Below are 14,994 nucleotides of genomic sequence, written 5' to 3' on the forward strand. Positions count from 1 at the left end.
TGAAGGCAGGAGAAGGGGATGACAGACGATGAGATGGTTGGATGCATCACTGACGCGACGGACATGAGTTTGAGTAGGCTCCAATAGTTGGTGGTGGACAGGGAAGCCTGGCTGTGCTGCAGTCCATGGTGTCGCAAAGAGTCAGACAGGACTAAGCGATTGAACTTATTTGGGGCTTCTCTCTTAGCTCAGACCGAAAGAATCTGCCTGCAATGCAGGAGACCTGGGTTCGATTCCTGGGTTGAGAAGATCCCTGGAGAAGGAAATGGCAAGCCACTCCAGTATTCTTGCTTGGGAATCCCACGGACAGAGAAACCTGGTGAGCTACAGTCCCTGGGGTCACAAGAGTGGGACAGGACTTAGTGACTAAAGCACCACTACCCCTCACGTTCTCCCTATTTTACCTTGTCAGTTCCTAAGTAAGGTCATTCATTATGCTGATTAGTATCTTGCTTGTCAGTAAGAAGTCTCACAATTTACATATGACTTCCTATTCCACTAGAATTTAAGGCCCTTTATAAAGCAGATCTTGTGTTCTTTCTATTCTTAACTGTCTATTCCAAGTGCAGAACATACCACACAATGCAAAGTGAGTCTCAGAAAATTGGTTACATCTTGTACTCATTCCTGGACAAGTTTTCCTTTCACCTTTCAACATTTTTCCTTTGTGATTCTTTCACACAAGTCAGAGATTATAAATATGAACATTATTTTAAATTTAACCCCTGCTTACCTCATTTCTTAAGTTGGAAACCCCCAAACCAGAGAAAGTTAGACACTTGCCCTCTCATCTAGTGTATAATTAGCAATCACAGTCTAACTCTTGGTCCACCATTTGTTTCTCTACCCCAGACTATTATTCAAAATTATATTACATATCTGACAGCAATTTCATTTGCTAAAAGCACATGAAAGCTGTCATGCAGTGAAGAAACGCTAAATTGCGTTTATTGAAAGAGGGCACTCTGCACTATATTACTGTTTTTAAGATTTTTGTTGTTGTTGGTTTGTCATTTCTATTTACCTCCTCCCCATCGCAGGCATCTTGCTAGATCATTGCCGGTCCCGAGAGGCAGAATAGCCACTGGAGGATGCTTGACTACATTAGCCTTTTCTGTATAATTGAAAAATTAAAAGAAAAAAAAATTGATCACTGACTGAACAACAATTTAGAAAAAACACACAGCTTGGCATGGAAGGCATTGTACAGGGTACTTAGAAAAAGTCACATTTTATAGATATATACAATTATAAATTCTGATGAACATGCATTTGTAGAAATTTATAAAACAAGTAAATACCATAATTCACAGGCTGACAGGAATTTTTAAGACTTATTTGTGAGGAAAGACTTTTAAATATGTTAATTTAGTTAAAAATTGTAGCACGTTTGACTTAACTCAGTTGAAATTCTCAAGGGTGCAGGTATATGCAACACAAGGATATCACTAAAGTGGAAAAGTAGGCTCCTTAGAAAGGTCCTTTGGCAACATCAAGTCTAATGAAAACAGTTGAATTCTAAAAGTTAGTGAAATGCTAACAATGGTTGTGTTGCTCTGGGTCACAGTCAACAACAGAAGACATTACCAGGTTTTGTTTGAGATTCAAGTTAATATAACATAGTGTTTGGGTTCAGAAAAGATCATATCACTGAAATTCCACATGCTTTTGTTTGAGTCACTGAAGACACCTCACAAACATATATTACTTTATTTTTCTCCCTTCTCCGCCCCTCAGAGTAAGCATATGTGGGTAAAAATGGGTAAGGAATAGATATGCAGGGATGTGCCACAGTATACTACCGAAGGCTTAGATTTTAGGGACTAATGAAAACCAGTAATTCCTACTGTTTTCACTAAAATTCTTACAAGTCCTCAGACACTGTTCAAAGGACTCCCTAATTTTGGTCCTTCTTGAACTCTGGTTTTGTCCTTAAAATATCAATACTACTGACATTGTTTATTGGTGGGCCAAAGAATACAATTTTCCCTTTTCTTTTAAAAATTAAAAAAAAAAAAGTTAGTAGAGTAAAATTGTTAGGTGCTTACCAAAAGGGTGTTGACAATATGTATTCATCTTTAATCTGAATATTTTTGAGGGTATGAAAAGTTCAAATATTCTCAACTGCATTGATTGAATAAAACTTTGCTTCAATACGTATAGATAGTAAAGCTTCTTTTGAATCAGGTCTTTCCTTTTTAAGAAAGGATCTATTTTTAACAAAGAATTGGTCAGTACAGATCTGGAAGTATCTGTGAAAGTCATTCAGTCGTGTCCAACCCTTTGCAACCCCATGGACTATACTGTCCATGGAATTCTCCAGGCCAGAATACTGGAGTGGGTAGCTGTTCCCTTCTCCAGGGGATCTTCCCAACTCAGGGATTGAACCCAGGTCTCCTGCATTGCAAGTGGATTCTTTACCAGCTGGGCCACGAAGGAAGCAGGTTTATTAAATTCCATGAAAAAAATGAATGAGAAAACAAGCATTTCTAATTATTTGTAAATTACTTTGATGGTTAAAAATCTGAAATACAGAATAAATTAAGCCATCAACATTCCAGATGTCTGTTATCACTGTGTATTTTATTTAACAAAGATATGGATGTGTTAAATAAACAAATGAAATACACAGAATTTAAGGTTTCCACTCTGGCCCAAGCCACATTAAATACATGTCTTCATTACCTATGCAGTCCAAAATCCACCCTACAGTTCCATCTCCACCGCAGGCTAACACTCTGAAATCAGGAACATCACGGAAAAAGTTTAACCTGAAAAATAAGCATGTTACAGCATATGATTGATATTTCAAAGTTAGGACATTTTTATTTTTATGTATTTAGCATTTCATCTAATGAAAGATTTAGGTTTTGTTGAAAAATAGCAAACCCTTATCTACAATGAAATTCTAAAATAGAAGTATCAACATATCTTAATTTAAATGTTATCATTATAATTTCTATATTCCATAATATATTTCCTTTTAACAACACTAAAGTGAAAAAATAAAATTAATAAATTATAATAATTTTCATTAAGGTACAGTCCCATATGTGATATGCAGTTTACCTAGACTATACAGATTATCTAGACATATGTATACAACCTTGTTTTATTTACTACTTTTTATTTACCAACAATTCTCTCTTGAACACTTATATACATGTAACTAATAGCTCAGTAAAAAATGTCTTTGAGAATTTTCTGCCTTCTCCCTTACTGGGAGAAATTGATCAGGCTGTATTGAGGTTTTAGCCAACTGTTTTCAGGGTTTCCTTCTGACTTTGAATCTGTGAATAGAAGCCAGGCTTCCTCCTCTCTTTTGACCTCTGTGTCAGTGTTTACCACCCAGGAATACACAAAAATGTCTGGGTTGGTTATGACAATGCTCACCACTTCTGCTGCTACCGCATGTAGCATGCTTATTAATGCAACCTACCTTGGGGAAAACTACAAAGACAAATAATGCATCTAGTTATACAATCATACATGCCTATTTTCTTGAAAAAAAAATTGAAACAGGACAGAATATCTGGAAATGTGTCTCTTCAATTTTCTAGCCCTGGTGGTAACAATATAATACAACTGGCTCTTCCTATCTGTAGGTTCTGCATCTGCAGATTCAACCAACCAGGAATTGAAAATCTTTAAAAATAAAATCCAGGAAGTTTCAAAAAGTGAAACTTGAATTTGGTGAATCACAACTTATTACAAAGCAGGTATATTGTATTTTACAACTATATACATAGCATTTCCATTTTATTAGGTATTATAAGTAACATAAAGTTCATTTAAGTGTATGCCAACAAATGCCTCTTTATGTAAGGGACTTAAAGCTCCTGTGGACTTTGCTATCTGGAGAGTCCTGGAACCAGTCACCTGTGGATATCAAGGGAAGACTGTATGCAGTCATCTAAGAAAATTTTCTTTAAGATTACATATATAAACGTACACATCAATTTTATCACACTGGGGCTTCCCTGGTGGCTCGGATAGTAAAGAATCTGCCTGCAGTGAAGGAGACACAGGATCAATCTCTGTGTAGGGAAGATCCCCTGGAGAAGGGAATGACAACCCAGCTCCAGTATTCTTGCCTGAAGAATTCCATGGACGAGGAGCCTGGCGGGTTACAGTCCATGGGGGTCACAAAGAGTCAGACATGACAGAGCGATTAACACAATATAATATTCTATGATTAAAAATACTGTCATTTCATGTACTTTAAAGTATTTTTAGTGTTTCACTGCCACAAAATAACAGGTATTATAGTTTTGGATACATTTATTTGAATAAGTGTATCAGTTTTGAAAGCTTATCTTCTAGAAGGGAAATATTCCATTTCAAAAACACATTACCCTCTGGATGGTTCCCGCTATAGAAAATGTACGTGTCCATTTCCTTGAAACTCCAAAACACTACTTATAAACAACTTTATGATATTTCTCCAATAAGTAAAAAAAAAAAAAAAACCATGGTGCTATTATTGTAAAATCACATTCCCCTGTTTACTAGTTGTTGAACATATTTTTGTAGGCTCACAGACCTGTTACCTCCTTTGTGAACTGCATCATCAAAGCATTGTACCTCTTTCCCATGAGTTGTATTTTATTCTTAAAAACACTAGACATGATTAGTAATATTTTCATTCAAATTAGCATCATTAAAATTTTGGATAATATAACACAAAATGTGTAAATATAACAGTAATATAAACAAATCAACTGAACCACCACTACATAGTAACAGGAAGCACAGATATTTAGAGCACAAAATTGTCCTGTACTTTGTTGTGTAGTATATTGTGGATATTTACCTTTTGTTAGACACATTGCAAAATTTTCTTCCAGATTATCACTGGGTTAGTTTGCTTAGATTATATAAGCAATACAATGTACCAGCTGTCCACCCCAGAGAGCAGAACATTTCTAATAACTTACATATCCTTCTGTGTTCCTTCCCCATAGGACCCTCCTCCCTTGTTAACAAAGGTGGGCATTATTCTGAATTTCAGGTTATCATGTACATGCCATAAACAACACATTGTTTGTATTCTGCCTGTTCTTCACAGCATTGTTACTAAGATTCCTCCATGTAGTAGTTGAATTTCCATCCATGAGTTGTTGAAGTTATTTTATACCTACTGCTGTGTTCAATACCATTTGTGTGATTATGCTTTTTAAAATCCATGCCATTGGATATTTGGAGTATTTTATATTCTTATAAAAATCCGTTTTCAGGATAGTTTCTAATGCACATGGACAGTGATCACTCTTGCAGTTTGACAAGATATTACAAATTGGTATCCTATAGTAGTTATAGCAATGCATGTACTTATCAGGAATATTAGAAAAAGTGTGCTGAGCCCATCTGCTCTAATACTTTAATGTCACTTTTTTAAAAATGTCATGTGTTGCCTCATATGTGCAATGTCTTCCCCATGTTTACTCCTTATTTCTTGCTGATTTGTAAAAATTCTTCACTTTTTTTAACTTTTAATCTTCTGAAGGATTTTTTTGTTTGTTTTTTTAGTTTGTGGTTTTCTGCAAATACTTCCTCCAGGATGAAAGTTTCTTCTTTTACTTTCCTAAATGAGTATTTTAACAAACAAGATTTTAGTTTTAATGTACTGAAGTTTATCCATCTTATGATAAATGGCTAGCACTTTAGCTTGTTTTGTGTAACAAAATAGTTGTTTCCTCAGTGGTCAGAAGAGAACACATTTACTCTCTTAAATTTTCAGTTTTATTTTTGTCTGTGGTGATGTGAGAGAGGATGGTATGAAGTATTAACATAGAAGAGAATATATATTATACATAAAATATTCACAGCATTCTACACTGGTTGTGTCAAAAAAGGATCCCTTTCTTTTCCCTCCTTTCTTCTTCCTCTACCCTCCCTCTTTCTCTTTCTCCATTTCTCCCTTTTTCACTTCCTGTCTTCCTTCCTTTAAGAATTGTGAAACAATTTCCATCCGTAAATCCATCTTTTCATGTTTTGAATAACTCAATGTAATATCACGCTGATCCATCATGAATCAAATTTCCATATGTGGGTATTTTTCTTTTAGACTCTATTCTATTTTATTTTTAATTTTTTAAAATGTTTTAATTTTTATTTTTTTACTTTACAATACTGTATTGGTAATTCATGAATGTGTCCCTCTCTGCACCGTACCACACTATTATAATAGTACAGCTTTATAGTTAGTCAATATTTCAATGAGCATGAAAAATTTTAGCTATTATTTCTCTTTCGCTTTTCTATATACATATTGAATTTAATTTCTCATATTCCATAAAAGCCATAAAAAATCATTATTTTTTAAAAATTGGAGTTACATGAAGCCTATGTATGATGTTATTTATTTCTTCATCCATGGATATAGGATGTTTTGATTACTCTTTTAACCTCCTTACATTTTTAAAACTTTTTGCTTGCAAGTCTTTGTTACATTTATTCTTAGATGGTTTATAGTTTGTGTTAGTATCTTAAACTTTTAAATTGTTTATTAATGTTTTTTTTTGCTGGCATGTAAAATACATTTGACTTTTCTTTATTGATCTTATAAACAGCCACATTATTCTTCATTTTTTCTATTGCCTATATTTTATTTGTAGACTTATTTGGATTTTTATTTAAACAACTGTATCAGGTGCTAATGACAATGGTACTGTTACTGATCTTCAATCCTTATAATTGTTATTTCTCTCCCTGTCTTATTGTGCTGCCCATGGATGGCTACAATAATTTGCTGAATTAGACAATGCATAGCTTGTTCCTGAAATTAAATGGAATACTTTCAGAATTTCCCCACTTAGGATGATGTCTGTTGTAGGCATTTTCTTCTTCTTTTCTGAGTAACATCTTAGATAAGGTTAATAAAATTTTCTTCATATAGAAAGAATTTATATTATAATTCAATGTTAATATTCTCTGTACCTTGTGAAATACTGATATGATTCATTTAACTGGTAATGTGGAAGTATACATTTACATATTTATGTATCACTAAACCATTCTTACTATACTTTCATGTGCTCAAATTGACACTATTTATTAACATTTTTATAGAGAATTGGGTTTGGTTTGCTAACATTTTATTTACAACTTTTCATGTATATTCATGGACACAACAGATTTAATATATTTTTCTTCATACTACCTCTAATGTTTTATCAAATTATTCCATTGCCTAAAACCCCTTGCAGAATATGCCCTTATTTTGGAGTATCTGTATATAAAAATTGTTAGCACTTGCAACTACCCAATTTCTGGTGAGTCTTTGATTTTTTTAATTAAGAGGCATTAAACATTACAATTCCTTTAATAATTATTGAAAGAGGTAATATTTTTTAATTCTTCCTAAATTAGTTTATACCAACTATATTTCTGTATTAATTTGTCTGTCTCCTACATTTTCAAAGATCTTATCATTAAAGTCTCTAAAAGCTTTTCAAATATGCCAGTATCTGAAATGTTTACCATAACTGTTTCAAGTAAAAGCCTAATCACCCATATGACTCACCATTGCTCTTCTATTCCATGGTGGTGTTTCATCGGTTATTCATTCTTGTTTTCTTTTAAAATGGTCATCTTTGATTCTTCTCCAAGACCCTACCCCCAAACAATAAACTGTGTGTGACTGTAAAATCAGCTTACTCTCTGTAAACTGATTGCTAAATGGATTGAAAAACTGACGTCTCTCTCTTAACTTCTTATTCTACTCCATCCGTGCACTTTTCCCTAGAGATTAATTCATTACTTACTTCATTCATTCCTTGAATACCGTGTGTGTGTTAGTCTCTCAGTCATATCTGACTCTTTGTGATCCCAGGGACTGTAGCCTGCCAGTCTCCTCTGTCCATGGGATTCTTCAGGAAAAGAATACTCGAGTGGGTTTAATTCCCTTCTCCAGGGCCTTGAATAGTAGCCTTAGGAGAGCTTCAGTTTTGTATCTTTAAAATGGAATTAATACCTCCTGCTTTATTTGCCTGTTTTGTGGAATAAACAAAGGGTGTATATAAATGTAATTGTATTATAAGCCATGCTCTGTAGAGACACCCAAGACAGACAGGTCATGTTGGAGAGCTCTGACAAAACGTGGGGCAGTGGAGAATGGAGTGGCAAACCACTTAGCATTTTTGCCGTGAGAACCCCATGGACAGAATGAAAAGGCAAAAAGATAGGACACTGAAAGAGGAACCCTCCAGCTTGGCAGATGTACAATATGCCACTGGAGAAGAGCACAGAAATAATTCCAGAAGGAATGAAGAGGCTGAGCCAAAGTGGAAATGACACCCAGTTGTGGATGTGTCTGGTGGTGAAACTAAAGTCTGATGCTGTAAAGAGCAATACTGCATAGAAACCTGGAAAGTTAGGTCCATGAATTAAGGTAAACTGACAGTGGTCAGACAGGAGATGGCAAGAGTGAACATCAACATTTTAGAAATCAGTGAACTAAAATGGATGGGAATGCGTGAATTTAACTCAGATGACCATTATATCTACTACTTTGGACAAGAATCCCTTAGAAGAAATGAAGTAGCCCTCATAGTCAGCAAAAGAGTACAAAATGCAGTACGCGGATGCAATCTCAAAAACAAAAGACAAACCATTCAATATCATAGTAATTCAAGTCTATGTGCCAAAACTAATGTCAAAGAAACTAAAGTTGAATGGTTCTATGAAGACCTACAAGACCTTCTAGAACTAACACCCAAAAAAGTTGTCCTTTTCATCATAGGGTACTGGAATGCAAAAGTAGGAAGTCAAGACATACCTGGAGAAAGAGGCAAGTTTGGCCTTGGAGTACAAAATGAAGCAGGGCAAAGGATAACAATTTCGCCAAGAGAACGCACTGCTCGTAACAAATACCCTCTTCCAACACAAGGTATGACTCTACACATGGACATCACCAGATGGTCAATGCCATTATCAGATTGATTATCTTCTTTGCAGCCTAAGATGGAGAAGCTCTATACAGACAGCAAAAACAAGACCAGGAGCTGACTGTGGTTCAGATCATGAACTCTTTATTTCAAAATTCAGATAAATTTGAAGAAAGTAGGGAAAACCACTAGTCCATTCAGGTATGACCTAAATCAAATCCGTATGATTATACAGTGGAAGTGACTAATAGATTCAAATGATTAGATCTTAGAGTATGCCTGAAAAACTATGGATAGAGGTTTGTAACATGGTACAGGAGGTGGTGATCAAATCATGCCCCTGAAAGAAATGCAAAAAGGCAAAATGGTTGTCTGAGGAGACCTTACAAATAGCTGAGAAAAGAAAAGTGAAAGGCAAAGTAGAAAAAGAACAATATGCCCATCTGAATGCAGACTTCCAAAGAATAGCAAGAAGAGATAAGAAAGACTTCTCAAGTGGAAAATGAGGAGAAATAGAGGAAAACAACAGAATGGGAAAGACTAGAAATCTCTTCAAGAAAATTACAGATACCAAGAGAATATTTCATGCAAGATGGGCATGATATAGGATAAAAAGAGTATGGACTTAACAGAAGCAAAAGAGATTAAGAAGAGAATATACAGGAGAATTGTACAAAAAAAGGTCTTAATGATGCAGATAACCAGGATGGTGTGGTCATTCACCTAGAATCAGACATCCTAGAGTGTGAAGTGAAGTGGGCCTGAGGAAGTATTATTAAGAACAAAGCTAGTGGAGGTGTCGTTCCAGTTGAACTATTTCACATCCTAAAATATGATACTGTTAAACTGCTTCACTCAATATGCAGCAACTCTGGAAAACTCAGCAGTGGTCGCAACTGGAAAAGGTCAGTTTTCATTCCACTCCCAAAGAAGGTCAATACGAAAGAACATCAAACTACTACATAATTGCACTTATTTCACATGCTAACAAGGTAACGCTCAAAATCCTTCAATCTGGGCCTCAAGAACCGAGAACTTCCAAATGTACAAGTTGTATTTAGAATAAGCAGAGGAACCAGAGATCAAATTGCCAACATCTATTGGATCATAGAAAAAGGAAGGGAATTCCAGAAAAACATGTATTTCTGTTTCATGAACTACGCGAAAGCCTTTGACTGTGTAGATCACAACAAACTGGAAAATTCTTAAAGAGATGGAAATACCAGACCACCTTACCTACCTCCTGAGAAACCTATATGCAGGTCAAGACGCAACAGTTAGAACTGGACATGGAAGAATGGACTGGTTCAAAATTTATTTAACTTCTATGTAGAGTGCATCTTGTGAAATGCCAGGCTAGATGAAGCTCAAGGTGGAATCAAGATTAGGGGAGAAATATCAGTAACCTCAAACATGCAGATGACACGTTCTTAATGGCAGAAAATAAAGAGGAACTAAAGATCCTCTTGCTGAAAGGAAAAGAGGAGAGTAAAAAAGCTGGCTTAAATCTCAACATTTAAAAAACTAAGATCAAGGTATCCAGTCCCATCACTTCATGGCAAATAGATGGGGATACAATGAAAACAGTGACAGACTTTATTTTCTTGGAATCCCAAATCACTGCAGATGGTGACTGCAGCCATAAAATTAAAAGAAACTTCATCCTTGGAAAAATTATGATAAACCTAGGTAACATATTAAAAAGCAGATATGTTACTTTGGTCCATATAGTCAAAGCTTGGCTATTCCAGTAGTCATGTATGGATATGAGAGTTGGACCATAAAGAAGGCTGAGCACCAGAGAACTGATGCTTTCAAACTATGGTATTAGAGAAGACTCTGGAGAGTCCCTTGCACAGCAATGAGATCAAACCAATCAGTCCAAAGGAAATCAACCCTTAATATTCATTGGCAGGACTGATGCTAAAGATGAAGCTCCAAAACTTTGGTCACCTGATGTGAATAGCCAACCCATTGGAAAAGACCCTGATGATGGGAAAGATAGAAGGCAGGTGGAACAGGGGACACAGAGGATGAGATGGTTGGATGGCATCACCAATTCAATAGACATGAGTTTCAGGAAATTCCAGGAGACCGTGAAGGACCAGGAAGCCTGGTGCACTGCAGTCCAACAGGTCGCGAAGAATCAGACACTACTGAGCACTGAACAGCAACAAAAATCCAGAGATATTATTAATTCAATAATTTTCTCTTTATGAAAAGTAGTAAATATATTTTATAAATCAGATTGTCCCTCCTCTATTTTACCACCATCTTCACCCATCATGTTCTGACAAAATAGCCTTTTCTAGGAGCAAAGCTGGGCAGTGATGAAAGTCCTATCTCCCAGCAGAAACTACTGGGAGACCTACTTACGGCAATGGGGACAGAAATTGCATAGGAAAACAGCTCTGCCTGAAAACAAAGGCAAGAGACTTGGCAGAGTCAAAGTGGAAGACTTTGTATGACAACTGACTTTTCATTCATTAAGCTGCAAAAACCAGCAGCTATGAGGCTCATACTTCTTAAGTCATACCAAGGATGCGGAGGATGAGAGAATGAGGAGTGTTTGAAAAGATTCCCCTTTGTGCACACTTTTGTACTGTAGATTCTATGTTTTATCTGTGAAGGTAAACGTTTCACTTGAAGAACCAGTAGGTTCTTTTTTATTCATTTTGCAATGAAATAATCATGTATGGGTCCTGAATTTATTTTTTTGTCATTTAATGGAAATTTTTTTAAAATAAATTGGGACACTTTTTAAAGCAAATCAATGATTCTTGCGTTTTCAGTGTTCATCATTATAGCACTGACTCTCCCAGAGTATTTTTTATTTATCCCTGATAGCTAAACTCGAGCAAGAGCCTATGTAATGTGTGGGTTAAGTAACTCTGTGTCTAATGCCTTCACACTTAAAAAAAAAAAGTGAGTAGTAAGATCAAGATGGTTAATGCCACTAAAAGCAAGTAAAAGTATTTCATCTAAGATTCAGAAGTCTACCTTCCATTTTAAGTACGTATTAGGATAAAACAGGTACAGAAAAATTAGGAAATTTTCACTTGTGTCTGATAACAATATCTAAAAAGCACACCAGAAAAACTTGCTAAGAGAGAAGAAAAACTGCAGCACTGATTCCATTATCTTGGAAAGTGTCTCATGACCGGATTTTTTAAAGCACAATATGTAGGAATTTCTTTTAATTCCAATTTCACATTTTATTATTGATAGAAAATAAGTGATACTGCCATTTGTATATAATTTTTATATATCAGATTGAGCATATAAATATAAACATATGGTTATTAAATGTACATATTGTACATTATATATTGCAAAATTATATTCTTTGATACTTATAGGAAATAAATGTGAGACTGATAAATATTGTCAGCATAATGATCCAGAGTGAATGTTCATTTCATTGTACATATTCACTTCTTTGTATTAAGGATCCAAAATAAGGGCTTCCCTGATAGCTCAGTTGGTAAAGAATCCACCTGCGATGCAGGAGACCCCGGTTCTGTTCCTGGGTCAGAAAGATCTGCTGGAGAAGGGGTAGGCTACCTGCTCCAGTATTCTTGGGCTCCCCTTGTGGCTCAGCTGGTAAAGAATCCACTCACAATGCGGGAGACCTGGGTTCGATCCCTGGGTTGGGAAGATCCCCTGGAGAAGGGAAAAGCTATCCACTCCAGTATTCTGGCCTGGAGAATTCCATGGACTGGACTTTCGCTTTCACTTTCATTTTTTCCTTCTCTTTGTTTAGAATAGTTTACTTCAAGAGTTTGCCTTTAAAAAGGTCTACATTTTGATTTAAACATTTTGAGCCAGAAACAAGGATATTTAACTCTTATTATTCAGCTCAATTCATATTCATTCCTCCCTTCTCCAGCAGATCTTCCCAACCCAGGAATCGAATCAGGGTCTCCTGCATTGCAGGCAGACTCTTTACCAACTGAACTATCAGGGAAGCCCTCATACCTACATATACACAGATACATATTATTCTTACACTTATAAGATTAGATGGTTTCACAACTGTCTCGCTAAAATTAGGCAAAAATATTTGGTCTGTGATATTGTTATGATTTGAAACTATTTTCTTTTTGGTCTAAAAACCAATTCTTAATACCTTCCACTTTGATTTAGTATACCCATACTGTGTCTATACATACTTTGATATCATTGATATTATTACTGCTGTTGCAGCCCATCTGAAAAAGAACTATGCATTTTTATATATTAAAAATATATTTTTTTAAATGTAATTAAAATATTTTTCAGTTTGTAAGTCATACAACTACAACACAGGTAAAACTGACTAACAATTTTAGAATGAAGTGAAAACTATGATAAGGGGTTTAATTTAGCCAGAAATTATACATATTTCCTGATCTTTCAAAGTTGCTGCTGTTGCTGATAAGTCGCTTCAGTCGTGTCCGACTCTGTGCAACCCCATAGACGGCAGCCCACCAGGCTCCCTTGTCCCTGGGGTTCTCCAGGCAAGAACACTGGAGTGGGTTGCCATTTCCTTCTCCAGTGCATGAAAGTGAAATGTGAAAGTGAAGTCACTCAGTCATGCCCAACTCTTCACGACCTCATGGACTGCAGCCCACCAGGCTCCTCTGTCCATGGGATTTTCCAGGCAAGAGTACTGGAGTGGGGTGCTATTGCCTTCTCCGTCTTTTCAAAGTTGGGGCTGGTGCATGGGGATGACCCATAGAGATGTTATGGGGAGGGAGGTGGGAGGAGGTTCATGTTTGGGAACGCCTGTAAGAATTAAAGATTTTAAAATTAAAAAAATAAAAAAACTAAAAAAAAAAAGAATAAATCAAAATAAACCATGGAAAAAAAAAACACAAAGTTAACTTGAAAAAACTCATGATAATTCTTAATACTTTCAACTGGAAAGCACAGACTTATAAACTGTGGTACAAACAACAGTCTAAACCCCTAACATGTAGCAGTAAAAGTGATCACTTTTGTTTGGGGCTGTTTGGCAAGGCCACTCAAATCCATTCTGTTATCCCAATGTTTTAAATAATTAGGATAAATTTTATTTCATATGCATCAGATCATTCTACCAAGTGACTTCAGAATGTGAAGTAAGAAGTTATTCTAAATTAGGAAATAATCTAGACATACATAAAGATAAAATTTTACTTTGACTAATATCAAATACAAAAGAATAATTATATCTATAGAAAGGGATACATTTAATCCAAAATCCATATACCTAAAAAAATTAATGAATGATATAGGACCTGCATCAATTCTCTTATTTAATATGCATTTATTAACAACAACTGTGTACCAGAAACTAGATTACAGTCCAGAGACTCAAAAGCAGGCAGAGTCCTTGCCATCAAGTATCTTAATTGAGAAGGAAGACAAGAAAATATCCAGTTCATATCACTATGGGATGTTTTCTGAAAAAAAGTTAATGCATTTAATGCAGATTAGCAAGAGGAGCCTGCTGCCATCTACGGGGTCGCACAGAGTCGGACACGACTGAAGCAACTTAGCAACAGCAGCAGCAGCAGCGGCAGCGAGAGGAGAATAAATGCATAGGAAAGTGAAAAATTTTTTTTTCCATTCATCAAGTTATAGTCAGTGAGCAAGTTTGGAAAAGAATGAGAGAATGAAATGTATAAAATGTAAAATTTGAGATGAAGTCAGGAGGAGAAGGGGACGACAGACGATTAGATGATTCGATGGCATCACTGACTTGATGAACTTGAGTTTGAGCAAGCTCTGGGAGTTGGTGAAGGACAGGGAAGCCTGGTGTGCTGCAGTCCATGGGGTCGCAAAGAGTCGGACATGACTGAGCAACTGAACTGAATTTAACTAAGGGAACATTAGCATGGAATTGTAGACTAATTAATAAAATAATTCTACATGGGGAGATAAATCTGAGATGCAAGAAAATATTCATAAGGAATCCATGTACACTTGACAATCAAAATCATGAAATGAGAATAGGTTCCCTAAAAAACTTAAAACAGAGCTACTGTATGATCCAGCAATCCCACTTTGGGGCATATATACAAAGAAAACTATAACTCAAAAACATACGTGCAACCTTATGTTCATTGCATCACTGTTTACA

At 35.7% G+C, this 14,994-nt stretch overlaps 1 protein-coding gene across 7 annotated transcripts in view; it reads right to left on the reverse strand.

The window, feature by feature from the left end:
- The window catches only part of DGKB (diacylglycerol kinase beta), an 877,599-nt gene that overhangs the window by 505,169 nt on the left and 357,436 nt on the right, over nucleotides 1-14,994 (reverse strand). For all 7 annotated transcript variants that reach the window (XM_069587582.1, XM_069587580.1, XM_069587583.1 and 4 more), the window contains 2 exons: nucleotides 2,686-2,771; nucleotides 1,025-1,114 (listed from right to left, as the gene is read on the reverse strand). In XM_069587582.1, the coding sequence (XP_069443683.1) occupies nucleotides 1,025-1,114; nucleotides 2,686-2,771 (176 nt within the window). The remainder of the gene's footprint in view (nucleotides 1-1,024; nucleotides 1,115-2,685; nucleotides 2,772-14,994) is intronic.

Source organism: Ovis canadensis, chromosome 4 (genome assembly GCF_042477335.2).
Source record: "Ovis canadensis isolate MfBH-ARS-UI-01 breed Bighorn chromosome 4, ARS-UI_OviCan_v2, whole genome shotgun sequence".
Lineage (NCBI taxonomy): Eukaryota > Metazoa > Chordata > Mammalia > Artiodactyla > Bovidae > Ovis > Ovis canadensis.